Raw genomic sequence first — 17,895 nt, 5'->3', positions numbered from 1 at the left:
TTTTACCATGTTTAGGTAAGAATAATATAAGCAAACAACCCAAATTTCAAGTTTTTACGAATGTTTTTAACCGAATTGCAACAAAAAAAACTCCTAAAATTAAAATGTCTATAAATGGCTCAAAAATGGCTAAAATTTTCCAAACTTTAACCGTATGGAACAAAATCCAAAATACAATAAAAAAGATCTCTTATCATTTTTCATTTGAAGCAATATTTCTGGTAGAAAACGTCGTCCGTAATTATTTAATATTATAAAATCATGAAATCGTACGTTTTTTCTCCTTTAACAGCTTTTATTTCGAGTGCCGTTTCGAAAATCGAAAAATGACCTTTTTAAAGTATCAACTCAAGAACATTACCTTTTAGAAAAGATGCTATACTTGATACTTTTGAGCAAGTTTAGAGGAAGAAAAAGTGTTTACAGAAATGACGGGTATTGCATAAATATTAAACAACAAGATCCCGCAACAGGTGCCAAAACAAACAAGAATGTTAGTTCGAAGGATTATTATGCACATCTGTTGATGATTAGACGTGATCAGGACAACGTTATTCTACGATGTCGTGAGCTTTGTCAACAATTCATGGTCGACATGTATGTAAAGATAAAGAGCGAACGATTTCGATACTTGCGATTCATCAAAAAAAGCTGCGTGCGGAAGATTCTTAAAACAATTGTTAGATATCGATGATGGGAAAGTTACTACAGATGAAACGGGATGCATAAAATTACTGACCGATTTATACACAATCATTGATTCGCAAGATGCTCTCATTGATCAGATGCTTCCCAATGTACACAGACAAAACACAAATCATGAGTGGCTGGCAGAAAAAGCAATTTTAGCAGCAAAAAATGTGGACGTCAACGAATTGAATCTCAAGATACAACATTTGTTACCAAGATACTTGGTGTCATACAAATCTATTGATACAGTTTGTGATACTACTGAAGCTGTAAATTAACCAACAGAGTTTTTAAACTCATTGGAATAACCAGGCAAGCCACCGCATAATTTACAACTGAAGGTTGGATCTCCGGTTATTTTGCTTCGTAATTTGAACCCACCACGGTTATGCAACGGCACACGATTAGTTATTTAAAAATTAATGAAAAATGTTATAGAAATCATAATTTTTAATGGCAAATTCCGAGGTGAAAATATATTATTACCGTGAATCCCTATTATATCCGCAGATGTGCCAATACAATTTAAACGTCTTCAATTTCCAATTAGATTGGCATTTACAATGACTATCAATAAGTTTCAAGGCTAAACGAAATCTGTGGCTTAGATTTGAGCACATCATGTTTTTACATGGACAATTATACGTGGCGTGCTCTTAAACCATCCAGTATGTTTGTGTTGACGAAAGATGGGATAACAAAAAAATATTGTACACTCTGTTGCATTAAAGGATTGATATTGTTTTTTACTAATATTGTCATAATTAGTGTTATATATATAATTTTAAAGAATCAATTTTAATAAATTATTAAAAAAAATAAATGTTTTTTTTTTAATTTTTATATTCCGTCACCGTTCACAGCACTCCATACCTATTCCACTTATATACCACATCCTTACACACTTATATTAAATTAGTTATTTTTTTCTAGCAAAATATTCTCTAGAAATAATTTATAAGACAAAACAACGTTTGTCAGGTCATTTAGTTATTTTTATAATTATTTATTGATATGATTAAGAACAATAATTATTATTAATCATATAAATAATAGAATAAAACGGTTGATGTGATATTGAATTATAATGAGGACACCAAGGGCCCGGGTGAAAAACTGTATTTATTCGAATATTCATAAGAAGCTTTTTAAAATTGGTATAATGCAGGGTTATTTTTATGTGCACCCCGACACACAATGTGCACCACGAATGTACAAGTGTGCACTACGGTCTACAAAACAAAAATTAAATAATAAGCCAACTACTAGGAAATATGAGTATTATTGAATTTTTTAAAATGTAATGCATATATATATATTATGTACGTAATATATTCCTTTTTTCTAAGATAGTAGCGAGACTAAATTTTAATTTAAAGCAGTAAAATCAAGTGTGCAGTCCGAAATTGTACAAATAATAGGGCCTGGTATAACGTGCAAATCAAAATCTTTAAGCTGTGTTTTCATGCCCCTAATGCAGTGCTTCCCAAACTTTGGGAACCGCTGCCTTAATTGCTAGTTAAATTGTAAAAACAGTAAATCAAAAGTAAAACCCTTAAATTATCAAGTCCATTCTGAGATCTAAGACACTTAAGTTAATGCGAAAAAATAAAATCGAATGACTATAAAATTACTCATTTGATAACCTTGATTGATTTTGCATAGGATATAATAATAATAATATGATAATGCATAGGATTTGAAAAATGTATATATGTGGCTATATGTGGCCTGATGTGGCTACGTGTCAGAAAACCTTCTGATTTATCTATGTCCGCACCAGAAAGAAAAACAAAAAATATCGTGCACTTCAATCAATAGCAATAAACCGAGAACTTGAACTGTCAGACTTCTCTCGACAAAACGAATAAAAATACATAATGATCTAAAGTATATTGAATATTTTTGAACGATATTTATGGTATTCCTTTAAATTCAGTAAATGGCACATCAAGGTGTACATATTTACTATTTACCTATTACAATATATACATGACAAATTATTAAAATATTCTACCCGTTATTTCGGATAATTTCCACATCAAAAGACATACCATCTACAGCGAATAACACCTCAAAAGAGTTGAACACTTACAATTTTTTTATCGGGCAACGTCAGGAGATTCAGCTTGTATCGAATATATCAAATAATAATGAATGTTAATAATAATAGTACAATGGAAATTATATCAAACAATTTCTTAGCGTACCATCTTCGAGGTTTCCAATCGTACCACAGGTTAGGATTATTATATTCTGCCTATTCCGTTTATATTACACTGTTTCCGTTTTATACGCAATATTTTATACACTACTATTATTACGCCCATATAATTGGTAATTTCAGCGTTCCGCCCGATTTGAGAATTGCCCGCGAGATATTAATTTTAATATTATCACCTTACCGTGCAATTTATGACTATTTATATAGATTATCTAGTCAATACATCAATAATCATATGTATAATTTACAATAATATATAATGGTATAATAAAATAAATAAATGGGGCCGCAAATTAACCATAAATTTATTTTTGATAGTCTTATATATTGCTAAATTTAAATTAAAATAGTTAAATTCATTAATAGTTAAATAAATTTAATAATACACAATTCGAAAAAAAAAACACAATATTCACTTACGATCGTCATTTAAAAGGTACAATTCAACAATATATTAAGAAATTCATTTTCTTTTAACGCTGGATATACTATCCATAGGACTATCTGCTGGGTTTATACAGAATATTAGAAAAGTATAAAGCCAAATGTAATAAAAAAGATTACATTTTTATTACTCTCATATTTCTCCATACCTCTAAGTTCAAAGCACTAAATTTTAATCTTTATTAAATGAGAAGGACAATGAATTAATTGTAAGTTATAGCAATACTCAATTATGTCACCAAAATTGAATTGGTAAATTAAGGTTTACTACAGCTGATAGATCAAAATTGGCAGGTATCTATATTTGGCAGGTAACTTATTTTATTTTATAATATACTATACTGCCATCTATACTGGTTTCTATTCAAAGGGTATTAAATGATGTCCAAGATTCTGTGGAAGGAACATCATTGAAATGTTTATAGTATAAGTTTTATGGCCAAATAGTTAGTAAAATGTAATAATAATCCAATTTAGTATTTCAAATACTGTGCAAGATGATTTTGCAACAAATTTAGGAAAAGATGATTTTTGTATTTGGAAATTACTAAATCTGTGTTGATGGGACCCATGGTTTAAACTTTAAACAGCTAGGTACGCTTTTATAACAAAAATACAAAATATTAAACCTAATTATAACATTTGTATTATATTTTCGCTTGAAGTATTCGCAATGAATTGTTTATTATTAAATTTATTGAACTATTAATGTATTTAACTATCCATCTATTAAACTATCCCTGATATCTGATATATCTACTTGCCCTTCCCCAAGTAATCTGCCTCGTGTATTAAAGTGAAAACGGTGTAGAGTTCTATTAAATCAGCAAAAGAGTTGTTACCAATAGGTTTCTTCCTTAACCCGTTATTCACGTTATTTTAATCCTATTATTATATTTGCTTATTGTAAAAATTGGTTTATAGACTGTAAATCGGCTTTTAAATAAAAATATATAAATAAATAAAAATGTATATAATATAAATTGCTACCATTATGCCGTATCGACTAGTAATGGAACATATTCGAATTTTCCATAGTTTGCAAATCCGGTTTCTGAATTCTAAAACTCGAATTTTGCTGAACCCGGATTTTGGATTTGAAACATCGAATTAGGATTCTTTTATGCATTACTTATAATAAAGTAATAGTAAACACATATTTTTTTAATTAAGTTTATACATTTAGTGTACCTATTTGATTCAAAAAATTAACAACTAGAATTTTTATTTAAAATTTTCTATTATATAATTTAAAAATTAAAAAATCCATTACATCATTTCGGTTCAATAATATAAACTCAATTAAGTACAAAAATACAAAACTTGGATTATAAAACCTTGGAAATTTAGATTTTGGATTTAAAAATTCAGTTCCGGATATTTAAGATTTCTGAAGGATTCGGATTTATATCTCATCACTGATTAATTATCAATCAATTTATCACGTTGCTTTTGAGTTTTTTAATTTGTATTAAAACGTAAGAAAATGGCCAAAATGAAATAATCCCGAATAATCGATTCTAATTAACTTCCAAATTAAAAACAATTTTTTTCTTGCCAATTAGAAATTTTGTGGGTGAAGTTTAATACTGTACAGCTGTTGGGTACAAAGTCACCCCTCAGACCGTATTTATCAATTATAATAACGTATACGTAATACGTTTGTATTATATATATATGCGTCTGTATGTATAAGTATAAGAACAGTTTTGTGAACGAGCGAAGGGCACGGGGAATGTTTTGCTAAAATTACGAATGTATTTAATTATTAATGTAGGATAAGCGACTACAACACCTGAGTCCACTTAACACAATTGAATTTCACCAACTGCAAAAAATAGCCGAGTAATTTATGGAACAATGACTTTATTGTTCAGTACGAAACTTTTATCTACTCGTATGTCGTCGTGTCGTTCATTTTTGTTTCCATGCCATTTACCTTATAATTCGTAATAATAATACAGTAGGTACATACTACCCGAAGTAATACGATTATAAGTATAATGAATTCATATGAATCAAAAATATGTAAAAAAAAATATAGCACCACCTATTTTGTTAAATTCACACAGCATAAATATGTTTTTAGTAAAAAAAAAAAACTATAAAGTTGATCCAATTTTTGACTAAATTTTCAAGAAAAATAAGAACAGGTTGTCGTATAATATCTAAAAATATGTATAATTTTCAATATTTTAGACTTTAGACTGGTATAGTTTCACCATACAATTATATAAGATTATAAATTAAAAAAATATACTAATTTCGAAATTGGAATAGTTTTGCTAATATGTTTAAATTATTATTACATTTACCATTGAATGATTTAGTTATGTAATTTTATAAATTATAAATTTTTTCCTTTGATGTAGCGTAGAATAACAATTGTTTGAGAGAATATGCATTACACTCGTTCTTTTAATACAAAATCTACATTAACATTAACTATTAGGTAATTGCTGTCATAAAAGTATTAATAAAAAAACAAAAACCTACAATTAAAACATGTATAATCTATATTAAGAATATATTTATATACAACAATTGCTGATGTGTCTAAATAAAAATTCAGAAAAGATATGTATTATTTTTGTACTTGCAGGAGTCTTTAATCATAGAAAAGATTATTTTTTAGAAGTCACAATACTAAAAAATAATTTTAAATATTTATGACATAACCATCTAATCAATCTAATAATTAGGTTGTAGATAAAATTATTCATAAAAATATTTTCCATATTTTAGAAAAATCATAGATATATGTGAAACAAATATTCTTATTCTACATATATCTAAGATATTTCTTAATTTTCCTGAGTATATATTATAAAATAAATGTAGACTCATTGTTCATAATAATAATTGGATAAAAAATAAGAAGCTCATTCAACCATTTAACCACTTTATTCTTCTAAAATACTTCAACTAATCGATAACATCATATATTTTAAATAAATTGCAATAATCCAGTAAAATTAAAAAAAAAAAAAAAAAACAACAATGAATTTAGGAAGTACTTGGTAAACAATAATTAATACTAGTATTATTTTTAGCATTATAATTAAATTCTAATGAAACATCTACACAATAATTTGTTTATCACAACGTTAACAGACTAGTATGTTAATTCCACTTGTTGGTGTACTCTTAAATTTACTTTAAGGCATAAACATGTTTTATTTAAGTAATATATGTATAATTTGAAATAGTTATAAATTATGCCATGGAGACGCATTACTTTATCAACTGAATAATTTGTGTGCTTTGACTTTGAGTGGATTTTTGAAATTCTTCAAGTAACTGTAAAAATGATGCAAAATCATATTATTAGTTTTATAATTAGTAACACAATTACAAAAAATTAACTGAATTTTAGTATTTAAATCAAATTTATTATTTTTAAAACATACATCAAAACATATTTCTGATTCCACTAATACTCTATTGTGTGTATTATTTGAACAACACGCTAAGAGTGTAGGATACAGTATTGAAGTCAATGTGGGATTGCTGAAATACTGAAATGGTAACGTACAAAGTAATTGGAGCACAGTTGGAGATTGTCCAGACTGTAACATTGACTAAAACATAAAATCAATAAAAACAGTTATTTCAATTATAAATTGAAAAATTTTAAATAATTATTACTTGATGCTGAGCACTGTTTAAAGTAAAATATCCAACAGCAACAATAACATTATTTAATATATCTTTATTTTCTGGTTTTTCAGAACAAAACCATAATAAATATCTAGCGATATGCCGGAATTGAACAGATAAACTTTCAGCTCCAAGCACTTCCTAAAACAAAAAATGCATACACAATATTAACACTAAATATATTATAATCTGATAAAAACAAATATAAATGCATTGTTTTTTATCATACTTGGAATGTTTCTGGATTCATTTTAGCAATTGATGTCAACATGCTGAATACAGCTTTGGTAACTTTGAGTACGGCAGCAGATAAATCTGTTGGACCTAGTCCATTAGCACTACAGTCATCCCGTAACAATACACTATATAAAACTGGCATTACACCTAATAGTTCAGTATTTTTCAGAATATCTGTGAACTTTTTAACTGATGGACCAATGCTGAAAATGTGATATATAAAACAATAAAATAAGCAAGTTAATATAAACTTATAATTACTTACTTGATTTCAGATAGGCTGCCAATAAAAGATAAACAATGTATGACAAAATTAGTCACATGTCCATTGGTTTCAGGGTAACTATCTCTTACTAATGTAAAAAATTGTACAATCTTGTCTAGTACACCAATATAACATATATAGCTGAAAATATTATTGATTAATAAATGATTTTATTTATGATATTATTTACATGTGGGCTTATTACCTAATCAAGTCACGAACATGCTCATTATCTTCTTGATCATCAATTTTAAATGACAAGAAAACAGTCATTAACAATTCCAATAACTGTCCACTTATTGCACAATCTGTTTGAGCTTTCATTTTAAAATTACTTTCAACTCCAGTATCAGGTATAATTTTCTAAAAACAATTAATAAAAAAATGTATACACCTAATTTAAATCATGCAATAAATAATAATTACGTTTAACTCAGCTGTAAGTAAATCCAAAATAGTGAAGATGTTTTGTGAAAAGATCACATTTTTTGAATTTGTTTCACTATGATTGCACAATTTTAAAAATAATTTGTTTGCCTTCATTACATATCTGTGAATAAAAGTTAAGAAAATTTAATATATTATTCACAACATCAACTTAATACTTAAAAATTATATTAAGTAAGTTTAGTTCTTTTATTTTAAACATTTTATCGATAAATGTAATTTAAAACATGACTATATAATATTTAATACTAATACATTTGGTCTACAACCATAAAAAAATATAATTAGAATACAAACTTGATAAGAAATTCAGAAGTATTTATCACTTTATTTTCATTTAGTCCCATGATTAATATTTTATTTAGAACTGTCAATCCATCACTTCTTGAAACCAATGATTGAAAATCTTTCGTCTAAAAAACAGAATTTAATTCCTTAATTATACTTCAACTAAACAAATACTTAATATTAAATTATGTATTAATATTTATATTTTAAAACTACACACTGAATACTGATTTTTTAACAAAACCCTAATTATTTATTATTTACATTATAGTGTTTTAAAGTTATTTAAAAAGTATTTGTGGTTTATACTTTTTTAGTTATAAACAATGAATAAAATATATAATGATAATTTTATTTCATATCTTTTTCCAGATATATTGAAACTTTCTTTTACTTATGAACATAATTCTATCAGAAGTTGTCACTTAACCATTAAGACAAATTTTATGATTACTTTATGATTTAAAGATCACATTTACTTTTAAAATCTTATTTTTAACAATTTTTTTCAAAAATATTAAGTCAATCGATTTGTATGAACTAATGAACAATGAATTATATGTCATAATTTATAGAAATTAAGGGATAATGTTCAGATTTTTTTTGAATTCTTATTAATTTTAAAGTAAAATAAAATTTTAACATACAAATGTGGATAAATAGTCATACAATTTTTTTTTACATAATACTGAATTTTGAAACTGAATAAACACATTAAATTTAAACTGTAATTTAGAGGATTTATTGTTATATCAACAAATTTGTAAAACCATTTTATTATGAAATAGAACATTAAATGTTTATAAATATTATCCATACTTCAATTTTAATAGTAATTGTTAAAAATTGTTATGTTTACATATTTCAGTGTCTTATAAGAAAATGTATTTTTAATTATATGCTAACTATGTAAAAATAAGTAATAGAAAATTACTCCAATTGTGAAAAATTGTGAAATATAACAACCTATACATTATAATTTTTAACTATGTGGAAATTAAGGTGTATAAGATTTATTTATTACATACTGAAATTTCATTTGAACGTTTTTCTAAAAACATTAACTTTGTTTCCAGATTTTTCAACGCACTTTTGGACCATTGTTCATTGTTTAGTTCGTTAAGATGTTTATCAATAGCATTGACACAAATCTCTATTGTAGTCTTGTCCACCGATGAATCTAATTTAAGTGAATTATCTTCAAATTTCTTACTCCTAGAATATTAAATGTATTATTTATTCATATTTAAAAAGTTAAATAAAAATAATTTTACCTAGTCAAAATTCTATATCTTAACTTCATACATCTTTTGCGATTGTTTTTCATCCTTAATTTGCTATCTGTTTTTTCATCAGTAATATCTGTATCCATCGAAATAGTATCAAAAGATTTAACTCTCTTTAATTTCTTCTTTTTTATATCCTGACTAAACTTATCTACTATAAAATGTTCCACTTTGGTTAGTTTTTTAATTTTCTTTATACGTTCTTTATGAGTTTTTGTCCGCAAATGATGATGCAAAGCAATAACTGTTTCAAACTGAAAATTGAATAAGACAAAATAAATTAGAAAAGTCTGTAATTCTTATTATACTTGGTACATAAATTATTCCATTGGGACATTATGATTCTAAGGAATGACTATTTATTAAATTTTAACAATAATTTAAAATAATAGAAAACTTTTCAATAAAAACCAATAAGAATCAATTTTAATAATATTAATTATTTATTAAGACAGTAATCTCTCATTAAAACATTTTGATCATTATAATATTCATGAAAAATAATTTTTTATGAATAATGTACATACCAACATTTCACAAGAAGGGCAATATCTTTCCATATCAACATCATTTTTCTGAACACCTAAATCAAGAGCTCGTTGTCTTATATGCTCAATATTTTGTTCGTGTCGCTTTGCCGATTCATTTTGTTTTTGTTGAATTTTTTTTTGTAATTCTTCAGTACTAGCCATTTGAGCTGCATACAAAGCAGTTAATTTGTTTTCTCTCTCTTTAGCTTTTTCTCTAGCTAGTTCAAGCCTTTCTTTTTCTTTTTCTTGTTGTTCTCTACCAATTCGTTCCTCTTTTATTCGTCTCCGCTCTAATATTTGTTCAATACGTTCTTGACGTACAGCTTCTAATGCTTTTAAACGTTCCTCAACAGCAGCTTCTTTAGCAGCTTTTCGCTCTTGATTACGTTTACGTTCTTCTAATATTGTTTGTAACCTATCTTCTTGTTCTTGCCAAAGAGTAAGAATATCATGACGTCGATTTTGAGCCTCCAACTCATTGATAAAAGCTATTTCACGAAGTTTTTCTTCTTCATCATGAGCTTTTCTTTGAATTTGTCTCAAGTGTATCTTACGATTTTCTTCAGCACGCTTAAGTTTTTTATCTATATTTATACGTTTTTCATCAATTAATTGACTCTGCAACATTTTTCTTTCACCAACCTAAATTGAAAAATATAACTTTTTTATAGTAATTTTTTTTTTTTATTTTATATATAATAAATATTACCTTTTTCAGAAGTTCACGAACTTTAGTTGATTTGTCTTGCAATAACTGCTGGCGTTTTTGATGAGCTTTAGCTTGTCTAGCACTATAGGTTTGTTTAATTGATTCTGTAGATCTGCATATATCCCACGAAGGCATTGCAATAGAATCAATAGCGCTTTCATTGCCATATTGAATCAGTGCTTTTATTTCATTTATTGTATACATCCGTTCTGTCAATATCATATTGTCCAAAAGATCTGAATAACGATCAGATTGTGTCATATCATCACTACAGCTACTTTCAGCATTTTCTAATTCTCGTATTTCTCTAGCCAACATCATTTCTTCATCAAAGAATTGTCTATTACGCAACAATTCTTCATCACATATTCGTTGTTCTTCAATTTTATCTTTTAGCATTTCTTTCCTCATTTGATCAATTATTTTGTTTTTTTGAACAGGTGGCTTATCTGGTTTACATTTCTTTTTTGGAAATTCAACTGCATTGGATATAATAGGTCGATCATTTTTATCAGGTAAAATATTTTTAGGCTTTGGTTCTTCTGGATTAGATGTAATAACAGCTAAAGCAGGCATAGAACTAGCTGATGATGGTACTTGAAAACGTTTTTTTATATCAAATGAAGATTTAAGTTTAATATTACTTGAACTTTGTGTTAATGGATTACTACGGCGAGACCTTATAACAGTTTCCCAACCATCATTTCCTTTAACAATTCCACGTTTGGACATTTTTGGAGCTTTTAAATCAATTGATGTTTTTGAACGAGTTAATTTTTCAATTTTTTCTGTAACATTATGAACCATATTAACAGAATCAATAGATTTTCTTTTAGATTTGACCAAATTTAATTTTTGACTCATATTTTCTTCTTCATTATTCGAATGATCAATACAATTATGTGTTGTATTATTTAAGTTGTGCAATTTTTCCAGGTCTTCTGTAACATTTTTGTTTTCATTACATTTTTCCTTATTTTCTTTAGAAATTGGAGTTGATGGATTTTTTTTTATACTCTCAATAGCTTTTGTATTATTAATTGTAGGTTTTGTTAAGCGAGGAGTTGATGTAGATTGTTTTTTTAACAGATCAGTTCTTGGCTTATCCTTTTCATCATCTTTTGATTTTAATACTTTGACTGGTTTAGGAACAAGAACCGGAATTTTTTTTCTTTGACTGCAATCTGGAGCCAAAGATTTAACAACTGGTTTTGTTATAGGTTTAAATACTTTTTTAGAAGTATCTAAATTTGTATTTTTGGCAACAGAATCAAAATCAGTTTGACTACATTGATTAGTATACAACTTTTCAATCGAAATACTTTCTTTAGTAATTTCTTCTTTTTCCAATTGAGTAGAATTAATAGTACTTTTATCACTAGTTATAGATTCAGACAGGAGATCCAATTTTCTCCTGGTTAACCCAGGAGAAATACTGGGGGGCTTTTGGAGCATCTAAAAAAGTTGTCAAGAGTTAATGAATTATAAAATCAAATATTGCACGACTTACTTTTCTAGGGGAAGCACCTCGGATTTCCCAGGCAAGAAAATTTGGCCTTTGAGGTGGATCAGTATGCTCATATTCCCACTTCAGTCGAAACCATTCAACTAGACTATGAAAATCGTGTATATAGTTTTGTAAAACCATAATTGCTTCCTGGAAAACATGAAAATTAATTTATCAGTCACCAAAAATAATTTTAACTATAATGCTTTAACAGATGACAACTGACTTTGCATTCATAAACATTTTCATCAGATTCACATATCTGATATATTTCATCAATGTTACGTCGCAAGTTGTCAAACAAAAATGCCCATGATCGATTACGTAATTCTAGTAACACGAGTAATGTAAATAAGTTATAGATATATTTCGTAGCTATCAATACAGTGTGTAGTTCAAACTTACCAGATCGTTTATCACGGCCAGCTGAAACTGACCGTATGCGCAAACCGATTCTCTGACGGTTTGGCCACATCCTCATCCTATTACCAATATTACTGTGCATGCTGCTGACGTCCATTGTTTATTAACTACAAACTCGGTTCGATCATTTTTTTGTTTTCAATCATTGGAATCTCTGAAGCCTTTTTTGATTCAGCAGACGAAATCAGAACAACGAATAAGTTTGGCGTCTGAAACGTAAAATACCCATTAGATCGGTTTTCGTGAGAAAAAAAAATAACAATTATGGAATTTACACGTCGATTGTGATTCTAAAACAACGAATTCCACGTACGGTCGAATAAAAAATATTGAAAAAAAAACACACAAGTGGATGGTGATTTAAAGCTTATAGCGCCAATGCGTTGTTCTTATTATTTATATTATTATCGTTATGTAATGGTTTTTATCGTCGTATTATCACGTTTAACGGTTCGTGCTGATAAGATTAACGATCTGGCGCGGGTAAAGTGGTTTCCCTTCTTGAGTTATATGTGTGTGCGTAACGCTGAACACGCGCGTACGGAAACAATAGCATTATTATTGTTTTTATTTTAATTTTCGACAATCGATTGGTTTTGGGACGCGGAGTCTCCGCGATAGAGCAGCACTTCAATGCTTTACGGAAAACAAAACATCCGTAGTACAACGCAATAACACACATTAAATAATCTGCGTTCGTTATAATGGATACTAATTTACTGTCTAGAAAACGGTAAAATACCTGTGTTTATTAATTGTAACACCTACCAGTCTACCTCGTTAGCGATAGACGGTATCCAACGCGGGAGTGCGTAAAATTCGAATGGTCGGTTGAAACGATGTTTTTCGAATAAAACCGAATCGAAAAATAACTGGATAAAAACAACGTACCGCGTACAACGCACGGAACAACTCTGCTCGCGCCAACGAAAACACAGTACCTACAATGGGCACCCACAATAAAACCATGCGTTGTGTTTCTCAGGATTTGTGCGTGGGCAATTACTCAAGGACGAGCGAGGAGCATTCTTTCGTCTGCGTCGTATAAATACACGCTGATAATCAGTGGCGCCAAACTCGAACTTTTTTTGTGAAGCGAAATCACAAACATTTTTATCCCACGACCCACCCGCTAACCAATTATTTCAGTCAATGATTACGTACACAACACTTCGTTTAACTTGGTCGATCCATAAACGGTTTAAAGGTCGACCATGGTAAATTAATTATAAATTATTTTATAATTAATTAATAAAGTAATTTAAGACGGTCAAATAAACTACCTACGATAGATCAAAGTTTAAATGGTTTTCTACTTTTATTTAGAATAAATAAATTAATAGTTGAAACAAATTACAGTCTAAGGCATCGATTCCCAAATTGTGCACCGCGGTGCCCAAGGGGCACCACGACCCTTTTCTAAGGGCACTGCGGTCTACGTACGGTTCATAACAAATAGTTTAAAATGTATAAAATTGTTTTTTCTTATGGTTTTCGTAAAAACTTTATAGCAAATAATGTAATATTTTCTATTGTATATTCGGATATACTCATTTTAACCTTATAATAATTTTATATAATAATTATAATCATAATAACAATAATTTTTATTTATTTATTTTTTAAGTTTAAAAATGCATTAATTTATAATTAAGTTAAATTTTAATAAAATTAATAAAATTAGTTATCAATAAGTTGTTTTTTGTTCTGTAATGTAGTTCACAGCAGGGCACCGTGACCAAGGCCGTATCTGGGAGGGTCCAGGGTATCTGGACCCCCCTCCGGAAAATTCTTCAATATTTTATGAACGTTTAAAATATTTATTTATAATACCAACATAAATATTTTCAATTAAAAATGACTTAAAAAAGCTCCAATTAATCATTGACTGCTTTTAATTTGCATTTAATATCATATGAAAATATGATAATAATTTTAATAAAAGAAGATTAAATCTTTTTCTGTCTTATTTTTAACCAAATGTTAAAAGTTAAAATCTAAATTCAATAAAATTACAATATACATATTTTGGACCCCCTCTGAAAAAAAGGCACCGCTGAAAAAAGTTTGGAAACCGCTGGTAATTACTTCCAGAAATATACATATTAATCGTTTAAGACGTTTAGGAGTACAATGAATATAATTATTCATTTAATTTGTCATATAATCAATGATATTTCAAGTTAATCATTAAAAAATTTAAAATATTTAAAATACATAGTATTTGGCATAGTATTATAATACACGATAAAATATATTTCAAACCGTGTATACATGTATAATCAGGGATGGCACGAGGGGGTGGGCAATAGGGGCAGTTGCCCAGGTCCCCGCGCCTTAAATTATAATTAAGGCCCCGCGGTTCTAATTTAACTGAATTAATTTAATTTAAGTAATTAAAATATTTTATTAATATAAATTATAAGACTCAACATTAATTTCGCCCAGGGCCTCGCAAACTCTAGCACAGTCACTGTGTATAATTGCTACTATATCGTAATGGGTATGTAAACTTATTTAACAATTGATATAAAAATATATTCATGTGTCAAAAACATTGATCTCTCGCCCTTCCATTACCTAATCACAATTACGCCATAGCCTAGTTTGAACGAACAGCAATAATATAGTTCTGTCGTAACTTCATAATTGATCAATTGCAATATCAATAACATAATAATCGCCAACTATCTACTAATATATATGACGAGTTTTGTGACTGTATGTATATTGCAGGTATGTAGTATGATATTATAAATGCTTTCAATGGAAATTTTGATAAAATACAGCTGGGATTTTGATATAATCGAATAAATGGAAATATTATATGCATTCAGATAGCCAATAGAAAAACAGAATTTAATTTGTGAAACATAATTTTTGCTACTCTAATTTTGACGTTTTATAATTATTTACATAGGCAGCAACGTAATAAAACGACACGAGCTCGTAATTAAACGGCCAAAAATTTAATAGCTTAGAAGGTTATATACAATGTTTTCGTAAATTGTTTTGAATTATAGAAGTCGTTTTTGTTATAAAGTTTAGGTACATAAAAATATATTTAACACATCGATAAGCATCTATGAAGTTTAATTGTGTTACATACCATTATAAACCGATTTTTTTTTATTATATAACTAAAAATAATAATAAAAATAATCTATCTGTGTAATTATATTCCACACATAATATGATCTACCAATCTATTCCATTGGTTCCTAAACTGGGGAGCGTGTACACATTGATGGGGAGGCGTAAGCAGTTATTACGAAATACAATTCTTATTGATTAATTCCAAATATTGCATAGTTTATTTGTAAAGTACACAAAAAATGGTGATCAATTATTTTCAATTTATAGGAGAGGGGGAGTGAGAGTTTTGTAAATCTACAAAGGGGACGTAGAAAAGAAGATATTGGGAACCACTGATCTATTCAATATATGTTATATAGATTCTATAGTACATGATGATTTTTTTTGTTTTAAGCTAGCTATATTAGACCTATATTATTCTCTTATACATAAAATGAAATATTATGCTAGGGGTATCATGGTAAGATTTTTCAGGAACAAAAACACGTAAAAAGAAAAATGTCGATGTTTTAAAAAACGACCATGCAGTTTTAATAGTGATTAAAAATATTAAAACGGATGTTTCTATACTTGCCAAAACTATTCCTGGCCAAGTAGATATATTTTCGAAACAAAATAAGTGTAGATATTTAAAGTAAATTTACTTATTAGCATTTGTCTATATCACACCGTAACTAGGAACGCTTGGAGGTCTAATAAATAACTGCATTATTTTTTATATTACTTATCAATTATTTACGCGGAGCTAGACAAAGTGTTTTTGTTATGATACCTACCTAATATAATTTTGAATTGTTATGTCATTGTTGGTATAGGTATGACAATATTCGCGAATGGTAAAAATGTTACAGGATCGACGATTTAAAAACGTAAATTATGCGTATAAATATTTAAACAATAGGCACGCTGTAACTTTTACGATATTAAAAGGTATATCAATACAACATAAATGCACGTAGGTACTCACCGCGGTTATTGTTGTTTTTAATGAAATACGCTCAATAAGGTCACGGATCTGCGTGTAGGTGCCTAAATCATTATTTGCACACATCTACGCCGGTGACGAATCAAACAAACCATAAACAATAACGCGAAAACAAAATTAATGCCGCCCAGCCAGGTCATACGCCTTTCCAGCCAGCGTCTGAAATATCGTATTTGTTCTGTTTACAAATCGAAACCAACACTCTTACCGCGCGACGGTCAAAGATAAAATGTCGTCGTCGCGAGCTGGTTTCATGCAGTACTTAACACTCAACGGTTTCTATTAATACAATACACCATCTGATAATGAACGTAATAGGTGTACGTATAGTTTATACCCAGGTAAAGGAGTGGTTCGGTTGTTTTCGTGACAGGTTTACTTTTTCGTATATGTCCGGTATGCCTACATGTTATGGATATACAAATAATATTTACATAATAACAACACGTGTATATAAAATTAATGATATGATGGCGAATCGGATATTATGTATCAGTGATGTCCAACCTTTTTTCCTCGGTCGGTGAAGTATTGCTCATTCGATGGTAAACAATTATCTTCGAGCCGGCCATAAAATATTTTTATCTACCTATACGAATAACGTCAATAGCAAAAATTAATATTATTTTGTTACACATAGTAGGTATACAATAAATAAATAGGTGCATATTGGACATGTTTTCATATATTTTCTTCTTCTTCTCCTTCGCCTTTCTTTCGACTATTTCGGGTCGGCCACCCTTGTCCTTAACCTCCGCTCGTCTCGACTTTCAACATCCCCTACGCACACACCAACAGCCCTCATCATTCTCAATCGTATCCAACCATCTTTTTTGGTTTTCCTTTTCCTCTTTTCCCTTAAACGATCACCATAACCATTCTTACTGCTTTTATTTCTTCTCACCTTATATACCCAAACCATCTCCAGTCTATTTTCTTTCATCTTGTCCACTATCGACGCTACACCAATACTACCTCTTAAATATTAATTCCTTATTCTATCTTCTCTTGTCACCAGTGGCGTAACTTCAAAATTTGGACTCGGGAGCGAATTTTCCAGCACCCTCCAGGAGGAGGGGGCATTTACCTTGCCAAAATTATTTA

The 17,895-nt window shown here is 28.7% G+C and overlaps 1 protein-coding gene across 4 annotated transcripts; it reads right to left on the bottom strand.

Annotated features, from left to right (window-relative positions):
• Positions 1 to 6,383: 6,383 nt before the first annotated feature.
• LOC112682005 (S phase cyclin A-associated protein in the endoplasmic reticulum) lies at positions 6,384 to 17,045 on the bottom strand. Of its 4 annotated transcripts, none has more exons than XM_025552435.1 (16): positions 16,774 to 17,045; positions 12,693 to 12,919; positions 12,514 to 12,617; positions 12,291 to 12,437; positions 10,781 to 12,235; positions 10,069 to 10,713; positions 9,530 to 9,795; positions 9,284 to 9,470; positions 8,265 to 8,380; positions 7,947 to 8,070; positions 7,726 to 7,883; positions 7,521 to 7,661; positions 7,248 to 7,458; positions 7,007 to 7,159; positions 6,769 to 6,939; positions 6,384 to 6,658 (listed from the first exon to the last, which is right to left on the bottom strand). In XM_025552435.1, the coding sequence occupies exons 2-16, from the start codon at positions 12,805 to 12,807 to the stop codon at positions 6,593 to 6,595; spliced, it is 4,059 nt and encodes a 1,352-aa protein (XP_025408220.1). In that variant the 5' UTR covers positions 12,808 to 12,919; positions 16,774 to 17,045; the 3' UTR covers positions 6,384 to 6,592. The 4 variants fall into 4 exon arrangements, with proteins under 4 accessions (XP_025408220.1, XP_025408219.1, XP_025408221.1 ...); XM_025552434.1 differs by lacking the exon at positions 16,774 to 17,045 and adding an exon at positions 13,453 to 13,661; XM_025552436.1 differs by lacking the exon at positions 16,774 to 17,045 and adding an exon at positions 13,479 to 13,661.
• Between the last annotated feature and the right edge of the window lie 850 nt (positions 17,046 to 17,895).

This window comes from Sipha flava, unplaced genomic scaffold (genome assembly GCF_003268045.1).
Source record: "Sipha flava isolate LNK unplaced genomic scaffold, YSA_version1 1_pilon_pilon, whole genome shotgun sequence".
NCBI lineage: Eukaryota > Metazoa > Arthropoda > Insecta > Hemiptera > Aphididae > Sipha > Sipha flava.
This window is presented reverse-complemented; position numbering and strand designations above follow the sequence as displayed.